Source organism: Echinops telfairi, unplaced genomic scaffold (assembly GCF_000313985.2).
Source record: "Echinops telfairi isolate 266 unplaced genomic scaffold, ASM31398v2 ScPeMD7_7400;HRSCAF=8409, whole genome shotgun sequence".
Taxonomy (NCBI): Eukaryota; Metazoa; Chordata; class Mammalia; order Afrosoricida; family Tenrecidae; genus Echinops; species Echinops telfairi.
In genome coordinates, this window is record NW_022111300.1 from 54,418,185 (window position 1) to 54,442,557 (window position 24,373).

Sequence of the window (24,373 nt, forward strand, 5' to 3'; positions counted from 1 at the left end):
TGACTGAATCTGCCCTAAATTTCTGAGCATTAACTGCAAATGGCAACCATTTCTTTTCCCACATTATTAGTTTCTATGCCCAAGTCTCCTGCTAGGGTCTAGATTGATAATCAGATCACATGCCAGAATCTTCAAGTATCTTGTTGGAAAGATCCGATGAGAGAAGCTCATGGTTGTCAAATCCCTTTTGACTCATACCAACCCTGTAGGAAAGAGTTTAGAACCGTCCTGCAGTTTCCAGGGCAGTGAACCTTTACAGCAGCAGTCTGCCCTAGCTTTCTTCTATGGAAATGCTGGGGGGTTTGAATCACCAACCTTTTGCCTAGCTGCCAAGCACTTTAACCATCAGAGCCCCTCTGGTAACATATACCAAAACCCAGTCACTGAGTCAATTCCAACTCCTCACCACCCCCAAGAACACACTCTAACAGCTCCAGAGCATTCCCAAGGCTGGACATCTCTACAGAAACAGGCTGGTTCCAAAAGCTGACAGTTGAGTTGGCAACTAAGTGTTTTAACCAGTGCAACACTAGCCCCCTCCTGTGACGTCTAGGGGCTATGCTAACACCCTGCACAGAAGAGAAAGGAAGTCGAGAGAAAAGATACCATGTCCATGCATGAGTCTTGGAGCTAAGTTGAGAAGGTCATATTCAGATCAACCTTAAAGGACTAGGAGATTTGGGTGAAGGAGCCCTGGGGGTGTAGTGGGTAACCAGGTGGGCTCCTAACTACAAGGTCAGCAGTTTGAACCCACCAGCTACTCTGGGAGAATGAGACTTTCTATTCCCATAAAGATTTACAGACTTGGAAAACCCACAGGGCCAGTTCTACCAGGTGCATGTGGTTGATGTGTACAGAATCAACTTGAGGGCAGTGAGTTTGATTTTTTTGAGTGTGATATGAGTGGTATTTTGTGGGACGGACAAGTCATGGCCCTTCTAGGAAGAGTGAATCTAACCAGGCCTTATTTAGACAACTAGTTGCCCATCCTCTAACTTGATCATTGCTATAAATCTGACTTCAGAGCTAACCAGATCAGATCCCCACCCATCATGAGGATGGCATGGGACCAGACAGCAGCTTCCTTGACTGTGTTTGGGGGTCATCTCAAGAGAGGGCCAGCTCCAGGGCAGCTCAGAATAACAGAAGCACCTTCTGTCCACTTGGTTGAAGCAAGAATTCAAGTGGTAACTGGACCCTTGCCATCTTATTACAGACAAGATGAGAGAAAAACAAAGTCCACGAGGTGCCCACCAGCCTAGGGGAGACAAGTAAAACTCAATACATCGATTCCACCTCAGGGCTCCAACAGGACAGGGTAGAACTGCCACGGTGGATTTCTGAGACTGTAAATCTTTATGGGAGTAGGAAGCCTCCTCTTTCTCCCTCAGTGCAGCTGGTGTTTTCTAACCTTGAGGTTAGCAACCCAGGGTATAACTCACTACTCCACCAGGGTTTGTTCAAAATGTATAGCCTTATCAAAATGCCTGACATTTTAATAGCACTATAAATTTTAAAGGGTGATAAAACACATCCTTTATAACCTTTAAGCAATATGGAGAGAGCTTTTGTGCAAGGTGCGTATTTAAGAAAAGTGCTAATATTAATGAATACCACATGTATCACCACAACATGGTGAATCCAGACAGGAAGTAAGGACAGATTGATGTAGAAATCACTGTTTTTCAAGAATCCCCTATGTAAGGTTTTTCAGAAACAAAAGAGGAGCGAGATTTTTAATTAATAGGTTTTATTTAGGGAAACGAGATTTAGAGAGAAAGGGAAATCAAAGGAGGTGAGGTGAAAGGAATTTAGGATACTTTCCTAGAGGAAAGTTAGAGCCAGCCCTTTGTCTGAAGCCAGGGGACTAGCCAAATGGGAGAGAGAGAGAGAACTGATAGAGAGAGAGAGAGAGAGAAAGAGAGAGAGAGAGAGGAGAGAGAGAGAGAACTGCTAGAGACCACAGGAGATACCCTAACAACAGAAAAGGAGAGTTGAAGCAGGCATGTCACTGGACTACAGTGATTATTGAAAGCTAAAACCAGTGACTTGTGTTTCCGTTCAAAGTTAATCTTGCTTTCATCTTGAGATAAAGTAATGGGGAATCCATATGTTGCCATCTTAAATTACGCTCCCTGACTTTTGATGTTAGCATATTTCGTAAAGATGTGCTGAGATTATGTTAAACTCTGTTTTCAACTGTAGCTCATTGGGACCCTTCAACTTTCACAGCATCATCCTAAGGCCTAAATTAAGTGAAAACAAGCCCAAGTCTGATCATTTAGTCATTGGGTATTTATTATGGATCTGCTGTGTGAAGATCTCTTTTCTGGGTCAAAGAATTCTCGAGATGACTGGAAGATGGATGGAGGGAAATTCCCTGAGAGGCTGCCACCAGCTAGCTTGGGTGTGCTTCTCTTCGTCACAGTCCCTGATTTTGCAGGAGCAATAGTGTCACGGTGGTCAGTGGTCAGCTGCTAACCGGGAGGTTGGTGCTTGGGATCCACCAGCCGCTGCACAGGAAGAAGGTGAACTAGAGAATGTTGGTCTCAGGAAATCTGTCCCAACTAAAACAAACCTCAAACTCATTCTCTTCATTTTGACTCTGAGTCATCATCATCGTGTGAGTGGAACTGGTGCTTGTGTTTCTAAGACTTGAAATCTTAACGGGATTCAACAGCCTCTTCCGTCTCCCAATGAGCCACTGGTGGCCTCAAACTGCTGGCCTTGTGGTTAGCAGTTTAATACATAATTGACTCCACCCTCAAAGCTCTATCGGGCAGTTTGCTTCTGTCCTCCAGAGTCTATGTTGAAATAGTCTCAAGGACAGTAGTTTTGGAAGTTTTTTGTGTGAGTCATCCCTGATTATCATGCTTCATCAAAGTCAACAAGCCCATTAATCACCTTTCATCATGTATTGAATCTCTCTGCCATTTGTCTTGTAATTCCCAGACAGCCTTCAATTCTGTGTTTCTTTTGGAAATGGCTAGCTTTCTTTCACCTGACTCCGATACACATGAGGGAGCTTCAGAAAGTTTGTGGGGGGTGTAGTGAGAATAAAACATGATGGAATTTTTCTGTGAGCTTTTAAAATTCCTTTATGTAATGAAATTGTTGGTAGAGAATAAGTTGTTTCGCTGAAATAGAATTTGATGACAACTACAAGTGCTGAGACAACATCGTAATACAAAGGCACTGCCTCCATGAAGCGGAACGCATAGAAACTCCTGTAGCACGCTTCTTTGTCATCTTTCCTCCATGAGGAAGTTGGTGATCTCCACACTCGGTAGAGGTGGAGACAGAAGTTTGAAGGAGAAAACGGAAGGCACTAAGTCTACACCTCCCCTTTTTTCAAGGCACTCGATTCAGATAATTGCATTTCTTTTTTTTTTTTTTCTTTTTTTAATTAATTTATTTATTTTTTAACATTTTATTAGGGGCTCATACAACTGTTATCCCAATCCATACACACATCAATTGTGTAAAGCGCATTTGTACATCGTTTCTCAAAACATTTTCTCTCCATTTAAACCCCCCGACATTAGGTCCTCATTTTTCCCCTCCCTCCCCGCTCCCCCCTCCCGCATGAGCCCTTGATAGTTTATAAATGGGTATTTTGTCATATCTTGCCCTGCCCGACGTCTCCCTTCATCCACTTTTTGGTTGTCTGTCCCCCAGGGAGGAGGTCACACACAGTTCCATGTAATCGGTTCCCTCTTCCCTACCCATTCTCCCTTTACCCTCCCTGTTTTGCCACTCACACCACTGGTCCTATAGGGCTCATCCGTCCTGGATTCCCTGTATTTTCAGTTCCTATCTGTACCAGTGTACCTCCTCTGGTCTAGCCAGCAGATAATTGCATTTCTATTTAATCTCCACATTTAATCTTTATGGAGAGGTGAAAGATGGAAAGTAATTCAGAGAAAAGCACTAATTAAATAATGATTGCACAAAACACACTAATAAGATATTTAAAGGCTTCAATATATAAAGCTTGCCTAAACAAAACCAAATAAAAACATTGCTGTGATGGTTTGAAAGGGGACTGTCAAGAACAGACAGAAAAACCCATACAGCAAAATGCAGCTTACCTACAGCAAAGCTGTGAGATGAAACAGGTAGACTAAAACAGGTGAAGACTTTTGAGATGAAGGATAAGTGACAACCTAATTGAGCCAAACTCAGGAAAATCGTGGATGGAATGGCTGGAGCCCGGCCCTTCGGAGTGTCATCTGACCATAGGGTGCCCCCAGCTTTGAACAGAACGTCATTCTCACTGCCCTGGACTTGCTTCTCAGCCCTGCCCTCTTTTTGCCAATTTACCCAGGCTGTTCACACACTCACACTTACACTCACACGCAAATACTTTTTGTTTCTGAAATGGTTTACAGTGCAGGCTCCGAGGGGGCCACAGATACCCGTGGGCATTGCCCTGGCTGCTTCTGTTTTCCAGCTCCTGCATTATTGACATACCTGACAGTGATGAGCGGGGAAGACCTCCCTGGCCCCTATCCTTTTAGAATTGTACTTGAAGAAGTCACCTCCCCTGCTTCATGCTTGCACGGAAGCCCTAGCTCCATCGCGGTTTCCCTGGTCTCATTAAAGCCCAGGATGAAAGAGTTTACAGAAGGAATGGCACATTCCTCTAAACCTCGGGCCTTTGTTGACTTAGGATGAGAGGGCTTCAAAATATTTATGAAAAAAGGGAATTAAAGATAGTGGCAATTTCTCCATGGATTTTTGAAGCCCCTCGCAGACTTAAGAGAACATTGGCACAAAGGGTGCTTTGGCCTAAGTGACATTTTCTCTTTACCCCATGATATAGGTAAGGTTTATTGTGCCAACCTGGCCAATAAACACATATGGGGTTAATTGAAGGGTGGAGAGATAAATGGCTCGGTAAGCCTCGCCTTTCTAGTTCTCAGGTCTCTTGCTTTGTGGTGCTCAGACCAGGGTGCAGCTGCCTTAGCCATTTCCCTGCTTCAGTTACCAAGGCTCACTTCCTGAAGGACATCGGCAAGGAGAAACCACATGGGCCTACCCCGATGCAGCCCTGGGTGCTAGAGCACCTGTGTGGACCCCTGCCAGCACTGAGATGCTTACACATTCACTGAATCGGCTTTCCTCCTGTAGTTGGCATCGTTGAGTGTGTTTTGTGAGATGGAGGGGGACTTTGTGGCTTGGTGTTGGACATCTGAGTTAATGTTGGACTTGTGGGCTTGGGCAGCACTGGGTAGGGATGTTTTCTTGATGTGCCCTTACCCTTTATATAAAACTCTCTCTTATACATGAATTTCTATGGGTTTGTTTCTCTAATGTACCCAGCCTAACATACCCCAATTATAAGATATGTATTCAGTACCCTCATCTCCAGGTATAGAGAGAGCCCTGGAAGTCATTCAGGCAGACTTTGGAGAAGTTATGTGGCTCAATATCAGACCACTTCTGTGCACAGTGCATATAAAAGTGGTTGACACTATTCTGTATTGAGTGCTCTTTGGTGTGTGAAAAGGATTGAAACTATTGTGAGAAAGTGCAAAACAAGAAAAAAATGTATTCTGATTGTCCCAGAAGCAAAATCACTCAAGCCAAATCAAAGTCACTGCCCTTGATGCCGACTCAGAGACCCTAAAGTACAGGGTAGAAGAGCCCCTGGGCTTCTGAAATAGTAACCCTTTAGGGGGAGCAGAGAGCCCTTCTCTTTCTCTTCCATGGCAGAGCTGGTGGTTTCAAACTGTTGACCTTGTGGTTAGCAGCCCAGTGCCTAACCACTACGCCACCAGGGCTCCTCTCAAGCAACATCCACAGATACTTATGAATAGGGTATTTTCAAAATGGCACGGGGGCAACATCCGACCTCCTCTGGTTCTAGAAACTAATAGAATCCAACTCAAGATCAACCCATTGTCCATTCTGATGCCATCCCTGCCAGAGCACCCTCTATATCTCAGCTGGGTTCAATCATCTGGAATGACACATAGTACTCAGACAATACTCATGACTACGGGGTTTAAAAACTCTTAAACTCACTACCATAAAGCCAATGTTGACCCAACTCACCCCCTGTGGGTTTCTCAGACTGTAATGGTTTGTTTATGTGAGTAGAAAGTCTAGTCTGTCTCCTGCAGAGCTACTGGTGGTTTTGAACTGCTGACCATGTGGACCACAGCCCAATGTATAACCATGGCACCACCAATGCGAGCAGGTTATAATTAAGGCTGCATTTCAAGGAGTCAGGAGCACCCCTCTCTGGTCCATGCCCTCTTACCCATAAGGACCCTTGGCCTCTTCTCTTCTCTGCTCTAGCAATGTTACAAACTTCCTTTAGCCCTACTGACAGATACCCAAAGGGCACCCCACTCTGCCATATGACTCAGTTCTAAGGTACTGGGTTCTAGCTCTCTGGGTCAGCAAGCTTAGCTCCCCCAAGTAACTCCCTGGAGACACCCCATTCCAGAGACATCAGCCTGAGTGGTCTCACAGGTGGGGAGCCCACGGCTCTGCCCTAGGCTCTTGATTCTGCTGCCTCTGCTCCTTTCTTCTGCTCTGGAGTCCCAGCTCTGGGTCCTGGGCTGAGGTGATTCAGTACCGGAATCGTGGGGTCCAACAGGAGTGCTCCTCTCCTGCCTTCTCTTTCTCAATGGTTGTGAGATTCCCCCAACCCTGCTTCTGAAATGCCTCACTTTAAACCTACTGGGATGGCAAATGGCCCAATCCCATCATTAGCTTTTTCTACCTTATTTGGTAGGAGTTAGACGATGGCTACAGAGCCATACCAAGAAAATCACCATGTCACAGATGTCAATTAGCTTAGCCTCTACCAGGGTTTTGTCTTTGTGTCAGAAAAGCTTCCAAAAGTTTGTCAATTTTCCCCAAACTCAAAGCTCTGTTAAAAAAAACCCAACCTTATAAATGTGCTTCTGTAAATGATTGTGGAAGTGTGGATGACATCGGATATTCCCTCAGTGGGGGGCAGATGGTTACCTTAAGATATCTGTGAAGCTTTAGCCTATGTGAATGATCCCATGGGGCTTCACAAAGCTTTGGGGAAATTACCTGTTAATTCCAGTATTCCATGTACATTTTAAATCCCCTTTTGTATGGGTGCCGTAGTCATTGCCATACAGTTCACATTACTGTCCGTAGCTGGACTGGCAAGGTCGGTGAATATTGAATCAGCTGTATCTGAAAAGCACATCGGTTTGGGTGTGGTTTTAGCTTTTTAACTATTTTGCTGTGAGTCGGTGAATGTTTGCAGAGCAGAGTTTCCGTCGAACACTGTGCTCCTTCTTGGGCTCTGTGTTTCCATTCCGAACCCTCGCCTCCCCTCTGAACTCGGTCCTTCATAAATGGGTGACCATTCTAACCTGAGGATGATTTGAGTTCCAGACCTCTGTCAGGTGACTAAGGGCCATCATCACGCAGGTCTCATCACTCTGTGGCCAGTAAGCCTGATCTCCTTTAGTGACAGGCATGTTTTAACTGGGCAGTAGGAAATCCTGGGATTAACTTTGAAGTTGCTATAGGGAATCAGAGTTGGAGAACAGGAAGTCTGCAAAACACTGAACTCCCCTGTGTGCTGTTGTCTCCTGAAGGAATGGCCAAGAGGCCAACTTCAGGCTCACAAGGAATAGCCTTGACCCTCAAGCAAAGTCAATGGTTGAGCCAAGCTGAGAGGTGCTTGTAAGTATGCAAATGAGGTCTCCAGTGAAGAGAATGCTTTTCCTGGATGAGCATTGCAACACCGGTTTTAAGTGGAACGATACCTTATACGTGACTTTTATGGTCTTGATAAAACTTTAAAAAAACAAAAAGTGGTAAATCTGGCTTGACAGTTCATTGATCACAATTTGTTTTGATGGTAAGTTGGGGTGACTAAGCTCTGGGAGAAAACATTGCCTAGGCTTGATGGTGGTGGACCATTGTAGAGAGTGGTTGGTATTTAGATCCCTTGAGTCAAGAAAACCTGTCACAGCTGACTTTTCATAAGAACTTGAAATGTCAAGGCAGAGGTTGGCATGCCATCCAGAGAGCAACAAGGGAGTTGAAGGAGATCTATATACTAAATCATTTGTGTGAAAATCCATGCTACCCCTGAAACGTAGATGGGCAGGTGGAAAAGGGAAGCCCTTACAATTTTTTTACTTTCATTTTTTATCAACAATTTTATTGGGGGGATCTTACAAATTGTATAATGCTCCATCATTCATTTGTGTTAAGAACACTTGTACATATGTTGCCATCAACACTTCCAATTTCTGAGCAGTGATCTTGGGGCTTGTCTCAAAATAGCCAGCCATATCCTTGTTGGATATCTCTGCATATTCAAATTAGACCAATGATTTGTCAAGGAATGCAATGCAAATCTTACTTTTAGCTACTTACCTGCTTCATATGTTTATGTGATTCTCAAATTCATACAGGTCTTCAAATGTTTTAAATACTACAAAATTCTGTATCAGTGTAAGACTCTAGTGCTTTAAACAAAGAGGGACATTCTTGGATATAAAGAAGGTGGAAAGTGACAATAGGCAAAGAAAATTAACTATCTCAACAGCATCTTAGATATTTCCGTTTCCCAAGAGGATCATTTTAAATATCCTACCCAGAAATTCTTCAAAACATAAGGACAACACATTATGTTTATCAAAGAAAAGCTATCAGATTCCAGCGCTGCACTTATGTTCAATTACTATTCAGAATGACTTGGGAATCCGACCTTCAACCTCCTGTATCTTTCCGTCTGTTGGGCAATCATTCACTTAATCAAATCTGGCGTTAATGCACTATTATCTTTGTAGTCCAGGTTTTTCTATGTAATTGTATTTCAAAATGCAAATTGATCTAAAACATGCTGTCAGTCACGAGTCATAGAGACTCCACTTGGGTGGAATAGAACTGGGCTCTGTAGGGCTTGGTCTATTCTCACCCTCCTTTTCCAAATTGCTCCTCTCCCATTAATACAGATTCACAGCCTTCCAAACTTTCAAATTTCCCTAGTCAATTAGATCAGTTGTATAGAATTTTCAGGGTTGTGGCTTGACATTTGGACTGTCCAGGGGAACCTGGAATATCTGAGACAAACAATAATACTAGTTGTTCTAGGAATATTTATTTGCAAATAAAATACACTAAAGGACATGTTAAAAAAGAATGCCAGTCGATGGGACTGGGGGACCTGGATACTCTCTCTTTATTTTTGGTGAATGTGGTTCTTCTTCCGAAGATAGAATTTAACTTGAATGCGTGTCTTCCCTGGGATGTGGGACTCGGCCTGACCTTAGGCATATGTGGTTCCTTTCAGAGCTGGAGGCTGAGGAGTGGTGCAAACACCTCTGCATGGAGTGTCTGGGGACCCGCTTAAACGACATCAGCCTGGGCGAGCCCGACCTGCTGGCAGCTGGGGTGCAGCGTGAGCAGAATGGTGAGTGTGAGCCAGCGAGCACCATCTGTAATTGTGGTGCTTCCAGGATGAACAGGGCCCTAATAGGATTTCAGATAAATTTTGGTGTTTCTTTTCAAGAATAGAGGTTGATCAGTTTGGGTGATTAAATTATTTCGGGACTTTGGGACATAAATTACGGACCAACATTTTCAGGCCTCTGGGAAACTCTTATCCCAGTTGCAGTGCATGCTGCCACCTGGTGGGGGCCTTTATAATTCCCTGAATCTGAAGAAACAGCAATCAACGTTACCTATTCAAGTTTACCTGGGGGCATAGGTGTCCCACATAATTGTTTTAAAACCCATGTTACCTCGAAAACATGGTTCAGCCTTCACTGCAGCATGCCCACCATTACTGAAAACACGTTCTATGAAAAAAAATCAAAAAGTAATTTGGTCTTTATTTTCTGACAAGCTTAAGGGTTGTTCCCAAGATAGTGTAAAACCAGTGAAATGCAAAGGAGAAATCCAAATCTCCTGTCTCGACCACCAAGAAGTGCACTTGCTATACAGAAAATGTGGGGTGTTGTATACCGGCATTCTTTCTTCTTTGAGAATTATGGCAGATTTAGAATCTATATCAACCTGAGGCGTGCTTCTTCTGGGAAGAGTTACGGTACCGGAAACCTACAGACAAGGGCAGTTGGAGCCTGTCTATGCGGATTGCTGTAAGCTGGAGTCAGCTCAATGGCAGTGAGTGAGCTTCGCATTGTTCTCTGAGCCTGCTGGTGAATTCTTGAGGCATTTGGTTGATTGCACAAGTAGGGAAACCCCGTGGGTGGAACCTCAGAATATCCAGTTGAGTTTATGTTCTACTATTTGTTGTCTCCTTCACAGATATGTCAGCTGTCCACTAACCATTTGTGCTTCATCTTCTCTACTTGCCCACCTGTCACAATGAAATGGGACTGCTACCTTTATTATTATGTGTCATTAAGAATGGATGGTGCGCTCAGTTTTTTCCATCTTATTTTAACCTTTTGTATGACTTCTGGATAGTTTAGTGATGCGAACAGTGGACCGTTTCAGTGTTCCTCATGTTAATGGGCAGTGTTTGCTTATGGGGTGATTGGTGCCGAGATGAATTGTTTTAAAAATGGAGTTCTGCAATCAATCCGTGTGTGACAAGCTAGCATGGGGCAGAGTACTTGATGATGACGATCTTGTTGTGATGGACAGAGCGGCGGTCACTGGCCCTCTCTGTCTCGGAGGACATTACAAAGCACTTTTGTTTGCTGCTAAGGCGGGAAAACACCAAGGTGTTTACTGCCCATGTACACAGGACATCAGTACATAGAAAAATTGCCCGCGGTCCGTCGTTTCCAGAAAGTTGCAAACTCTCCAGTGTCTCTGTTTCCAGTCCCACACACTCCCGGGATTTCCATCCAGTGATTTGTGTTCTGAGAGGGGCTCTGGGAATGGACATTCTGTCACTCTGTGTGAAGCGTTTGCCAGATGCTGCACCCAGGCAGCTGGATGAGGGTTGGCTGCCTAAGCTGCTAGGCTCGGACCTTCCACTTTAAAGACTTGTCATCTAATGAGGTTCCCATCCAAAAGGATAAAGCACTCGCTGGACTTGTGAAAGTGGGGATAATATGATGATGGCTGAGTCATGTGCCCAAAGTATAAGGGGACATTCTGAATGCAGGTTTGTTAGGGAAGGACCCACACAGATGCTACTCTTATCAAAACTCAAATTTAAAATAAAAATAATTCTTTCATACATTTTAAAACAGACTAGAATTTTGTCATCAAATGCTATCATTGTTTTAGTCAGATGTTCTTTTTAATCCCGAACATACGCAGAAGGCTCTCTATGTGTTTAGCATAGCGAAAAGATGTGTTTAGCAAATTTCAGAGGAAGTTTTTCAGCTGAGGAAGGTCCCAGAGGCAGACCTTGGAGATAAGGAGGTTTGGTTTCAGACTGGCCCATTGAAGCGAGTCATGTGCTTTTCCCCTTTTCTTTTCCTTCCAGTTTCCCAGTGCATGCGAATTCACTGCCATCCACTTCTCACTCTTGACCTGTAGGACAGGGTGGAGCTGGCCCTGTGAGCTTCCCAGCCTGTAATCTTCACGGGCGTGGAAACCCTCCTCTTTCTCCCTCGGAGTGGCTGGGGGGTTCCAACCACTGCCCTTGTGGGTAACAGCCCACCACATCGCCACTACTCCCTCAGCTCTCGGTTCCACGAGACTAGACTAGAGGAACCATAATCTTAAATAGCCAGAGATATTGTTACCATGTTGACCAAAAAAATCTTTTACAATTTGCTATTGTGCTGTAATGCTAATATGAGGCTGTTGGATGTCCAAATGTATCCAATATGAAATGTTCAGGCAATTTAATTTATCCTGTTCTATTCTACAAGCCCTGGTGGCTAGTAGGTATGCACTAGGTGACTGGCCACAAGGGGTCAGCAGTTCGAAACCACCAGCCTCTCCATGGGAGAAAGCCAGGCTCTGCCCTCCTGTGTGGAGTCACCGTCTTGGCTGCCCACAGGAACTGTCCTACCCTGTCCTGTAAGGTCCCCGTGCATTAGAATCCACTCGATGGCAATGAGGTTTTTTAATCGCAACATAGAAAAGTTATGTTACAATTTTGAAAAAATCTGAAATATGGTAAGAAGGGTCAACATGTTACACCAAGACAGGAAGTATTTGATCATTGGTGCCGACAGCCTCACTCAAATCCTGGGCTGCTTCAAGCGTTCCATTTATAAAGAGCTCAGTGTCTGCAGAGTACAGGCACAGATGACGGGGTGACAGCTCGGGATCAGGAGCAGGCATCACCTGTGTGCTGCACGTTCCTAAGTGCTTGGTGCTTTGTAAGGAATGCCCAGCCTTGCTGCCATCCGAGTTGTTGTTGTTAGTGGACTCGCAGTCAACTCCGACTCGTGGTGAGTCTGTGTGAGAGAGCCACTGTAGCCCGTCCGTGGGGACTCTTAGCTTTCATCTTGATTGAGGAAGCACATACCACCAAGCCTTCTCTTACATGCAACTGCTGAGTGATGAACATTGAGTGCGAGCCATTTTGGCCACCTTTGGGCTTCCCATGCTGATGAAGCGCCGTCGAAGTTTAGGATTTGAAGGGAGCACTTCAGATGAGAGGATCTCATTTCTCTGAGGATCACTGTCCACAAGCGTGAACCTATCTCTCATCACCCAGGTCACTCACTGGTAGCTGTTCCCTCGGAGCCTCTCAAACATGCAGGTCTTTCCTGGACACCTCCTGTTCCAGTGCCGCTAACAGCCCTCCCTGCTCTTCCACAGCCATACCTGGCTCAGGTGTTTTGAAAGAGGCATTTGCACCGTCTGTAAAATGATGGGAGGAGGGTAGGGGCCAGAACCAGTCTGACTTCAGGGGAAAGGGGGGAATGAGAATGAAGGTCATATGAGATCTTAGGGCATATGTCCCAGCCAATTCAGGAGTGCTGGCACCAGCTGCCCTTCCTATGGCAATTCTGTGCTTTTCTTCTTCCGAGGTAGGGAATCCACGGCAGTAATGGCACAGAATTCACGGCAGTAATGGCACAGAATTCACGGACTAATGTTACACTCAGGAGTTTATTAAGAAGGCAGGATCAGGAAGCATGGAGACAAAGTCTTCTTACTTCAAGACAGGGTGGTTCTCCCAGCTCCTCTCGGTGCCCTGAGGGGAGCCCCTCCGAACCCTGCCACCTGTCTCCAGGGACTCTGCCATGGGGTCTCTGCCTACCACTCTCTTCAGTGTCCCAACCCATTGACACCATGACGACTCTTCCCAGAAGCTCCCCGTCTCAGGTTTTCTTCCAGCTGCTGCTTCCCATCCTGCTTCTTTCTAGCTAACAAACCTTTGTCAATTTCGAGGCACAGTGCTCCCACCAGACCAAGCCCTTCTCTGTAGGTGCCCCAAACTTCCGTTGAGTACCAGGTAGCCTACAGACATGCACACTTTATTAGCATAGTAGGCTACAACAACTGACCTCATTTGCAGTGTCTACTGACCGGTCTCTTCCAGGGACATGTCAATCACAGGACAGGCTGAAAACAAAGACCAAATGAAAAGTAACCAACCACAAATTGTTTGAAATTTAAAAATGTCAACCAACCTTGGCCACAGAGACAAGCCCTCTAGAGTAGAAAGGTGAGGCAAAAGGGTTACAGGGGGAAAATCTGCATTTACAAAAACAGAGCAAACGCCTGCAAAGAGAGTTCACTTCATCACAATAGGGGAAAGCAATAAGAAACACTGTGCTTCTGTGGTGTTTCCCATCGCCTCCTGTGGACGTGAAAGTTGGACATTGAATAAGGAAGTCCCAGATGAATCGATGTGTTTGACTTGTGGTGCTGGAGAAGACCATGGAGAATTCCATGGACTGCCAAAAGGACAAACAAATCTGTTTGGAAGAAGTAGGGGCAGCATGCTCCTTAGAAGCAAGGGTGGGGAGACTTCCTCATACATAATACGGACACACAACAGAGACCAGTCCCTGGAGATGAAGATCGTGCTTGGTAGGGAAGAGGGGCAGTGAAAAAGAGGAAGGCGCTCAATGCGATGGAAGGATGCAGTGGCTGCAGCAATTGACTCAAGCACAGGAACAAATGTGAGGTGACACGGGGCCAGGCAGTGTTCCTTGTGTTGTGCAGAGCCCTGCTGGGGGTCGGCACAGACTAGACGACACCTGGCAACCACGTGGGATATTCAGGCATCAGAGCCTATTGCCCATAGTTTAATAATCCCACTGTGTAGCTGCGACTGATCAAGAAAACACACACATGTTCAGATTGGCATGATAACCTAGATTCCTGGATTTTTTTTCTTTTACTTCCTAATCTATAGAGCAGTGGTTCTCACCCTTCCTAATGCCACAACCCTTTAGTAAAGTTCCTCATGTTGTGGTAATCCCCCAACCATAAAATTATTTTCACTGCTGCTTCATAAATGTCATTTTGCTACTGTTATGAATCTTAATGTAAATATCTGAAATTCAGGATGTATTTTCATTGTTACAAATCAAACATAATTAAAGCACAGTGACTAATCACAAAAACAATATGTAATTATAATTCATAAAGTGTCGTTTTACCGCCAATACTGCTGCTTTCAACACAGTAGCTGCTTTTAACAGAGTAGCTGCTCTCAACACAGCAGCTGCTCTCTACACATGTCTGCATAAGTACATTATGGCCCCAACTGTATCACAAACATCTGTATTTGTATAGGGTGTATGTGATGGGGTTGGCACATTGATGTCATTATGCTGGGTACTTGTATGTGGGCATATCTGCATGTGGACAGACCCGCCTGGAGACGGATAGAGGGGCGATGTTTTCTGATGGTGTTAGGCGACCCCTATGAAAGGGTGGCTGGACCCCTGAAGGGCTCACAACCTGTAGGTTGAGAACAGCTGCTCTAGAGTTTTCCCATTAGTCCCTTAGGATTGCAAGATCAAAGCACCATCAACGTGGTGCCCCACAACAGCACCACTCTATTCTCCCACAGGTCTAGAGGCAGGAAGTGTGGAATCAAGGTGCCAGCGGGGCCAAGGCACCTCCGATGACCTTAGGGATCAGACCCCATCTTGCCTTTGTTCACTTCCTGTGGTGGGGCCATTGCTGGGAATCCTTGGCTTGTGGCAGTGAAACTCTAACTTCCGCTTTCTCCTTCATATGGCCCTGTGTCTTTGTCCAAAGTTCCCTATTTTTTTTTTTTTGGTGTTGTGTGGCTTTGCTATTTATCTAAGCAGCAGGAACGCAAGCTGAAATTGGTTCACTGGGGATCCATCCCTGTATTAGTCTAGGTACTTTGGAGAAACAAATCCACAGCAACTCACGTATAAGAGAGAGTTTTATGCAAAGAAAATGTGCATCATGAAAACATCCCAACCCAATGCTGCCCAAGCCCACAAGTCCAACATTAGCCCAACACCAGTCCACAAAGTCCTTCACCTCACAAAACAGAGGCAATAATGCCGACTGCAGGAGGAAAGGTGAGTCAGTGAACGTGTAAGCATCTCAGCACTGGCAGGGGTCTCCACATGGCTGCTCCAGCACCCAGGGCTGCATCGGGATAGATCCATGCGGCTTCTCCTTGGGGATGTCTTGTAGGAAATCCATCTTGCAAGCTGAAGCAGGGAACTGCTAAGGCAGCTGCACCCGATACAACCATCACAAAACAAGAGACCCGAGAACTAGAAAGGCGAGGCTTCACCACCCATTTATCCCTCCGCCTTTCAACCAGCACCACGTGATTATCGGCCAGGCTGGCACAATTAACTAACTCAATCCCTAAGCCCTGTTCTCCTTCGCAGCTTCCTGCGGTTTGGTGGCTATTTAAAGGGATTTGGATTCAAAGATGATTGTCTCTGAGGTCATGGTGCTTGTGATCTCCCAGTCCTTGCCATCCTGGACTTTCTCCATCTTGCCTCAGTGTTGTGCCCCTCCACAGTCTTGGCCATGATGTCCACCCCTCTTTTGTGCGATACCATTACAGCTCTTGAAGCAGGCACAGGTTTGAAGCCCTTGAAGAAAGAGCCAATCTTGCTGGATTTCTTATTTACAGAAGTTGAGCTGGTTGCAGACCAGGTCCACCCTGATTTGGGGGTTGTTCTTGACTCCTTTGGTGTGGGACTGTGGCTGATGTTTTGTGAGAAGAGGGCCTGTGTCCTTTGTCCTTTGGGGCCCTGTGCCCCCTTTCTTTTTGGCACTCCTGTGGTGCCATAGCTGACTAAGGACCAGTGGGAAGATGGTTTCCGGGTTGGTTTGTTCCCACCTGTCCTCTGGTGATGTGAACTCTTCCTACTGGGATTTGGATTTTTGGCCTTCTGTAATCTTCTTTCCCTTTTTTCCCTGTGAGCTTTGGTGCGGGGCTGGGAGATGACCTGGCTTTTGCTCTGTTCACTCACGAAGATTTCACCCTGCAAGCTTGGACAGGGGTCCAGCCAAGCCTTCTGGGGAGGGATTTTTGGTATTTGCCACTCCTGCAAACACTACACTCATGCTGTTATCTGGGGTGTAATTCATCGTCCCTGCTGATAGGGCGGCACTACCTGTGCTTGTTGCACCCACCCAGGCCACATTCAGGCCCTCGGAGGACATGTTGGCAGCACCTGTCATGGCCTTGCCCGATCCACCTTCTCCTGGAGGCTTGGCGGCCACTCCTGCCAGGGCCACTTTGTCTGCCCTGGGCCTGAAGACTTAGTCATTGCAACACTCATAGTGCTTGCTATTTGACCTACTTGTCCCTGCTAGTGCGACCCCGATTCCCTATTCTTATAAAAGCACCAGTCACTAGCTTAGGGCCCATCCTATGGCTGTATGACTTCACTTTCTCTTACCCAGATCTGCAAAGACTATATACATTAGGGTCATGTTCTCAGGCAATGGGGTGTAGGAGTTGAACATATTATTTTGGGTGACACGATTCGACCCAGTGTCCCCATAGAACCAAATACCCAAACTCACTGTCACCGAGTCAATTCTGAGTCATGCTGGCTCTAAAGGCAGTGGAGAACTGCCCCTGTGGGTTTCTGAGGCTGCAACTCCTTACAGGAGTAGAAAGCTGCATCTGTCTCCCTTGGTGAGATGGGTGGTTTTGAACTGCTGGCCTTGATTTTTGACAGTAGATGGCAGAGTTTGTCTTCATAATCTTACTCTGGAATCTACTGAAACTTGTTCAGCCTTAGTAGCAAGGCTTACCTGTCAGCCGAGTGGTGGCTCTGCTCGGGCAGCATCGGCAAGAACGACAGGCAGCAGGATATTCGGCACATGGTCAAGGCTAAGCTTCCCTTGCAGCCAATCCAGATTCTCACCTCCTCACCCCACCATGACTATTCAACAATAAGCCCACTTTTTAAAAACATAAGCATTCACTTTAGCCTACATCACTGGCCTTCAAAAACATTGGTGTGTAGTGTTGCAGTCTGGTGGTTAAAATCTTGCACACCATACTAGCCTTTAAAGAGACCCTCTTGTTAGCTCTCAATCCCCATGGGAGACTGTTGGGTTTTGGTTTTGCTGAAGAAGAGCACCGCCACAAAACCCGTTCCACAGTCTCTATATAGTCTCCTCAGTGACCAGTGACGTGCGTTCCCATCTCCAGGTGGTTCCTGTCAGTGAGGCTCCTGTGCCGAGTGCCTCACTCCCATTGGCTTTCTCTTCCTGCCTCCCACCTGTCTTGGCCTTTAAAGTAGCTCATGACCCTTTGGCATTCTAGAGATTTTTTTACTTTAACATAGTTAACACAAATACCAAAAGCGACTCTTGGGACCAAAGTAATTCTGTGTAAAGGTGACTTCTGGGGGTGCTTGCAATTCCTGGTTTGAAGAAAGCAGCTCAGGGCTGTAGTCTGAGGTTATATGCCAACCACAGTGGATCCAGGGTACCACACACTCTTAGAAGCACGCCATCTTGGGAAATACACAAGACCCTCCACGTCCCAACACTTGGGTGACGTGATTAACATGTACAGAGAGAAAGACGCTCCTGGTGAGGATTGGTCTGTGCAGATTATGTTGTTATTATTTTGGTACTCTGGAGCCATTTCAATATGAGATTTCATCCTTCCTTCTCCAATAGAAAACACGCTTCTTTATCAGTAATGTACTTGCATAGAGTTTGGAGGTCAGAGACCAGATCCATAGGCATTAGGAATCCTTTCCCCGCTTCCACACAGGAAAATGCGTACGACTGAGCAGAGACCACAGCATTGTCCTAAGGCTCAGAAGTGCTACCTTCCCCCAGTGTTTCCCAGAGGCTTCTGACAGTCCCTGCAGTGTAACCTGACTTACCTTGAGACTAGCTCAGAAGATGCATGTATGCAAATGATTTAAAGGGGAAAGAAAATCTCAGGTGTTGAGATAAAAGTGGCTGTTAATTAATGTCTCAGTTGTAATCATCTTTTTTTAAAACATTTTATTAGGAACTCTTACAGATATTATTATAATCAATAGTTCCATTAGATCAAGCATAATTGTACAATTGCTGCCTTCATCATTTTCTATACATTTACTTTTCATCTTGAACATCTTGATGTCAGCTCTGCTTTATCCCCACCCCCCTGAACCTTCATTATATTATATATTGACATTTTATTTATTATTATTTGCCTTAAGTTACAGTATCCCATCCTCCTTAAATTCTGTTTGTTCCCTTTGAGTGGGGTTATAGAGCCATCATAGCTCTCTGTTCCTCCTTCCCCACTTTCTGCCCCTCTTCCCGTATCCTCAGGACATCAATACTGCCTTTACTGTGTCTGAGGGGATAAGCTATCTTGAATTTCATGCACTGAAAGATCTTGCTTGTACTCAGGTACATACACAGGACTAGCAAGATTAGTGAGGCAAAACTAGGGCCATAATAGTGGGAGGAGGAAATGTTAAAGAACTAGAAGATAGTTGTGTATTTCCTCAGTGCTACACTGCACCCTGAATACATCATCCGTTCCATGTGGCCCTTCTGTGAGGGGCCGTCCAATTGTATAGCAGATGGGCATTGGGTCTCCACCTTGCCTATGTTGCTTCACGTCAGTTTGATGGCTTATTCTTGAACTTCTGACACCTTTTCCCGTCAACAGCTCATGATCACACAGGCTGGCGTGCTTCTTCCATGTGGACTTTATTGCTTCCTTGCTAGATGACAGTTTGTTATACTTCAAGCCTTCCTTTAAGACCCCAGATGTTATGTATTTTAATAGCCAGGCATTATCAGCTTTCTTCAGCACATTTGCTTATGCACCCATTTTGTCTTCAGCAACCTTGTCAAGAAGATGAGTATCCTACATTGCCACATTATTAAATAAACCATTCTTGTACTGAGGTAAGATTTAAGTAGAAGCCTAAACTCTGTCTGCTTCTCTATCATACTTACTTACATGTACATACCTAGATAAATACACCTATATTTATATCTTCACATATTTATATCTTTACATATGTACATATATATTTATATCTAGATATAATTTTTACTCCCCAATTGTTTCTGTTGCTTTTTTGCTTTCCTCCTGCCCCACTATCATGCTTACCCCATTCCCCTCTCAGTAATTCCTCTCAGATACATTACGATTGAAGATCATCTTTATCTCGAGACATCAGCTGTTTTCGTGTGGATTCAGAATGGCACATGGTGTAGGGGACAGTAAAGCAAACCTGCTAGCTAGATCACCCACATGCATGCACCCACACACTCCCTCTTAGCTTTCAGATAACATTGCCACAGGAAAGTCCTTATTAAAGTAGATGGTTCAAACTTCAGATCCTTCCTATTTCTAGAATTGCTTGATCTGTCCTCAGCATTTACTTTAGCCTACACCACTGGCCTTGGAAAACATTGGCGTGTGGTGTTGCAGTCTGCATTCACAACACAAAAGTACAGACAAGAAATGATTGTCATTAAGCCTTCACAGAAGAGGTAAACGTGACCAGCACAAAACGACCCACTTGGAGGAAGAGATTCCAGTGAGAAATAGGCCCACAGGAAATGCTCAGCTGGTATCCACACTTAGGTAGGGCTTTACTGGGATTAGCTACAAGTTTTAGGTTGGTTCAGATCTTATCTTTCAGCCTTGTTAAACAACTGCTATCCAAACCATGTTTTCCATGGCCAAGCATTTGTTATAAAACATGAGGGAAAATAACCTATTTCCCACTGACTGTACTCCATTAAGGAGCCCTAGTGGCCTAGTGGGGGAAAGCATTGGCCCCGAACTGAAAGGTCAACGATAATAGCGCATCAGCTGCTCCAGAGCAGCGTCATGGCCGTTGACATCTATCCGATGTCCATCCTTGGAAACCCTGGGGGCAGCTGGACCATTGGATATGGTCACTATGAATCAGAGTCAACTAGCGGGCAGGGCATTTGGGGATCGTAAACATCCGTAAATACGATCAACAAAACTATTCATGAAAATTTGAGGCAAAATATTTTTCACAGAAATGATAGGACCATGCTAGTATATGTGACATGCAGAATTCTTAATTGCAACTAGAAAAAAACATATGCCTAACAATATTTCTTTTTAAAAAATTGCAAAATACATTGAGAAAAAATATCATGCTAATGTGTAAATGTGTAAAACCGTTAAATTTCACAAGTAATAACGTAACACAATAACAACATGTTAGAGTGAAAACTAAATGGGCAAACACTGCCATCAATATGAAAGAGCCCTAGTGGACTGCTAACCGGGTGAAAGGTTCAAAGCCACCTGTGGCTCTGGGGGAGATCACGGTGAGGCTGTCCATTTCCGTAAAGACTGACAGCTTCAGAAAGCGCCAGGAACCGTTCTCCTGGGTCGTGTAGCCTCTCGCTGTGCGTCTGAATGGGCTTACGAGCCTCCTCAGGCCGTCCACGTGATGCTCCCTGCCCCGCCCATCCGGTGAACATTGCACACAGCTGACAGGTTGGTCAGGACTGTTTGGAGAGCAGCTTGGCGAGGGAGTCTGCAGAGCGCTGTGCGCGTGACTCCGATGGTGCAGATTTAAGGGCCCAATGCCAGGGACCACTCAAGGGTATTAAAGATGATCCGAGATTTAGAAACAAGTATAGAGGACGCAACATGGACTGATAAGAACAGAATGGATTATTCCGCAAGTTGGGCAGAAAATGTGTCATTTTATTGCAGGTTAATTTATATTAGGCAAAAATGGGAACATCCATGTTCATCAAATGGGGGATTATTAAATAACTTACGGCACAGCAATACAGTGGAATACTACACATTCATTGAACAACATGTTCCCAAGGAAAAAGTTAATAACATTTTGAAAATGTGTGTTCTCTCCTAAGTGTGATTTACAAGGGTCACTATTTAATATTCAGTCTAATGACATGTGTGACTATGTTTGCCTCTTACAATAACACACTGTGACTCTGGTGGGAATTATCTAAGGGACACCGTCAATTGAGTTCGTTCCATTTTCAAAATGATTTTTCTGTCATTACTGCAAAGCACAGGATTTCATTGCAGATGCAGAAAAAGATATAATCTGCGGTCCCTTGTTTTTGGTAAAGAAAAAGAAACGGCTGGGAGGATTCAAACATTCGCCTGGGACTTGTTTTGTTGGAGCGTGGCTGGTTTTCTTCGAGGACGGCAGCTGCTGCCATTCACAGGGGCCATGTGCTCGGAGCAGATGGCACCTGGCAGCCGAATTCATTGCCTCTTGCCACATTATTCAAAAAACAACAGCAACTAAAAAAAAAAAAAAAACAAGAAAAATATTATACTGTGGTGGAATTGAGTACTGTCGTGGAAACGGAGAGACGTTTTTTAAAGAGCTTCACAAACGTCGATTGGCATCGGTCATCCTTTGTGTTACTTGGTCAGCTGCCCAGTGCTGCGCTCAAGATTCGGCCAACCGACTGGGCCCAGGTCTGCTGCCTCAAGTGGCCCACCTCAGCCCCTGGAGCTGGCGAGCAGGGCCCGCTGCCAGGTGCCAGAACTATGGGAATGTTGCCGATAAGAATAGAGTGATCCAGAAGTGTTTTCTAGGTAACACTTGGTTCTAGACTATTCCTTCAGCACTTGAATAACTGCTGAAAACAAAGTGTATCGTGCTAGATAATGGGGTGAACCCAGATTCCAAGCCGAGAGAAATCCTGGAAGATGAATCACAGAGTTGGTTTTTCCAAGGCCAAATCCTTGTCGATTTATGTATTGGTGCTCAGTATTAGACCAGGGATTATGGCTGAGTATTTGGCAACTGTGGGTTGATTTTGTATTGCTATGAACATTTCATGGGCAAAGCGGTTGTTGTTTAGCAATAATCAAGTATAAAATAGACCTTTCTTTTCGTGGTTGCTTATATATCACCTAATACAAAACCCCAAATCAAAATCATAGAACAGAGCTGAACTCTACCGCCCCGCCCCACCCCCGCCCCCCCCCGGGTTTCTAAAGCTTTACTCTCTCTGGAGGGTGACTGCCACAACCCTCTCCCTCAGCAGAGCCTAAGACAGGAGTCTAGATCGTACCGATACTTGGCAATGAGCATAAAGAACAAAGCACTGCCCAGTCCCGTCTCCCTCACAACAGTTGTTGTGTTTGAGCCCATAGTTGCAGCCTGTGTCGGTCCATCTCATTGAGAGGCTTTCCCTGTGGGCTTCATGAAGTCTGACAAGCTTCTCAAAGGACTAATCTTTCCTGCAATATATCCAAAGTACACGAGATGAATTCATATATAGAACACATTGTAATCTGATGCTAATCTTGGTGACGTATAACCTTTTCATCCGTGCATTCCTTCACACAATTCTACATTAATAATTGAATTTTTATTTATACTTCAGCATACTATTATTAATTGGGCTGTAGGGTCCCAAACTTGGCTGGGCTTGGGCGTCACCCAGGGAACTTGTGAAAATGTAGAGTCCTGGGCTTCATTTGCAGCCTAATGAGTCAGAAGCTTTACGGTGAGGAGCCTCAAGGGAGCCCTGGCTTCACCAGATCCCCAGGAGAGTCCAGTGACCAACCAGGCCTAGAGTTTATGCTACTTGCTTTTGCACCTTCATTTGGTCACCGGATGCCGATTGGCTTGTTCTCTTTAGGAGCGCTTTGTTGATGGTCGTCTTAAAAGAAAAAGAAATTGTTGCAAAAGATTCCCATTCTTTCTAAGTTTTTCCCACGTCTTTCCTTTCATTTGCCAAAAGAGCTTTTTCTTTGAGATGGGACTCTCTTCTTCAAGGGCATATTGGAGAGCGATTTGGAATACGGGTGCTGGTCTGTGCTTTGAGAACTTAGAGAGCATCACTGTCCAAAGGCATTTCGTGTGGTTGCTGTAACTTTCCAAGCTCCCCTGGCTGCATATAAAGACTAGTTTCACAAACCAGCAGGTCTCAATGTGTGCTCCCAACACCTGTTGGGGAACAAGTTAAATAGTCTGGCCCCAGGTTCATTGAATTCCAAAGGTAGGTAGTATGGGGGGCCTAGCAACCCGCGTGGGAGTCAGCCATCCAGTGATTAGGAACCACACTTTAGGGGGGAAAACATCCGAACTCCCTGCCATCGATGATGCAGACTCATAGTGAGCCTATAGGATAGGGTAGAACTGTTTGGGCAGCTTTCTGAGACACTAACTCTTTATGGGCCTAGAAAGCCTCACCTTTCTGCCTAGGAGACCCTGGGGGTTTCAAACTGCTGACCTTGTGGCTGGCAACCCATTGCGCAACCACTATACCAGCTGGGCTTCATACACTCTAGGCGGGAACTGCCAATTGTTGCTGCTGTTCTTAGATGCCCTCAAGTCAATTTTCCACTCAAAGCAACCCCCTGTGGCTGTAGAAGTCCCCCGAATGTGTTTTCCAGCCTGTGATCCTTAAGGCTGCAGGTAGCCAGGCCTTTCTCCCAAGGAGGTGCTGGGTAGGTGTGAACTGCCAACCTTCATGTTAGCAGTCAAACACTTGACCTTTTTTTTTTTTTACCACCACCTGGGCTCCTTAGCAACCAACTGGAGGATCTCAGATAAGTAACTGTACAAAGGTAATTAAGAATGCCTGTCTTCCTGGTGGTTTCAGGAAGGTGAACATTTGAAAACATTCTCTTCCTAGAACCAATTTTACCCATTCCTATGGCACAGGACCTTGCAGTGTCTCATTCTTTGGCACACAGGGTCACTTTGGGTCAGAGCTGACTCGATGGCGCTTAATAGCAACCACTGTGACATGGTCTTTCTCCTGGAGGCCTCAGTGAACTCCTGGGAGCATAATGCACTGGGAGCTGCCTCTTCTCTACATGCTACACCATCTGGTGGGTTCAAATCTCCCAAGTTCCCGTTGATTTGTAACCCCTCAGAAATCCAGCAGAAGATGGATCTTGAATATTTGGTAATAGAATTTCTTAGGTTAATGTCTTCCATGAGACCTGGGAAACAGCATCCAGAACAAGAAGTTGTTGGTAGGTTCTGGGAAGTGTGAAGATGGGGAGAGTGGGGGCCAGGGAGAAGGAGAACCATTTCTG

At 45.2% G+C, this 24,373-nt stretch overlaps 1 protein-coding gene across 1 annotated transcript in view; it reads left to right on the forward strand.

Annotated features, from left to right (window-relative positions):
- The window catches only part of DOK6 (docking protein 6), a 172,990-nt gene that overhangs the window by 103,599 nt on the left and 45,018 nt on the right, over positions 1 to 24,373 (forward strand). The window contains exon 4 of the mRNA XM_045296075.1: positions 9,305 to 9,424. Within this exon, the coding sequence (XP_045152010.1) occupies positions 9,305 to 9,424 (120 nt within the window). The remainder of the gene's footprint in view (positions 1 to 9,304; positions 9,425 to 24,373) is intronic.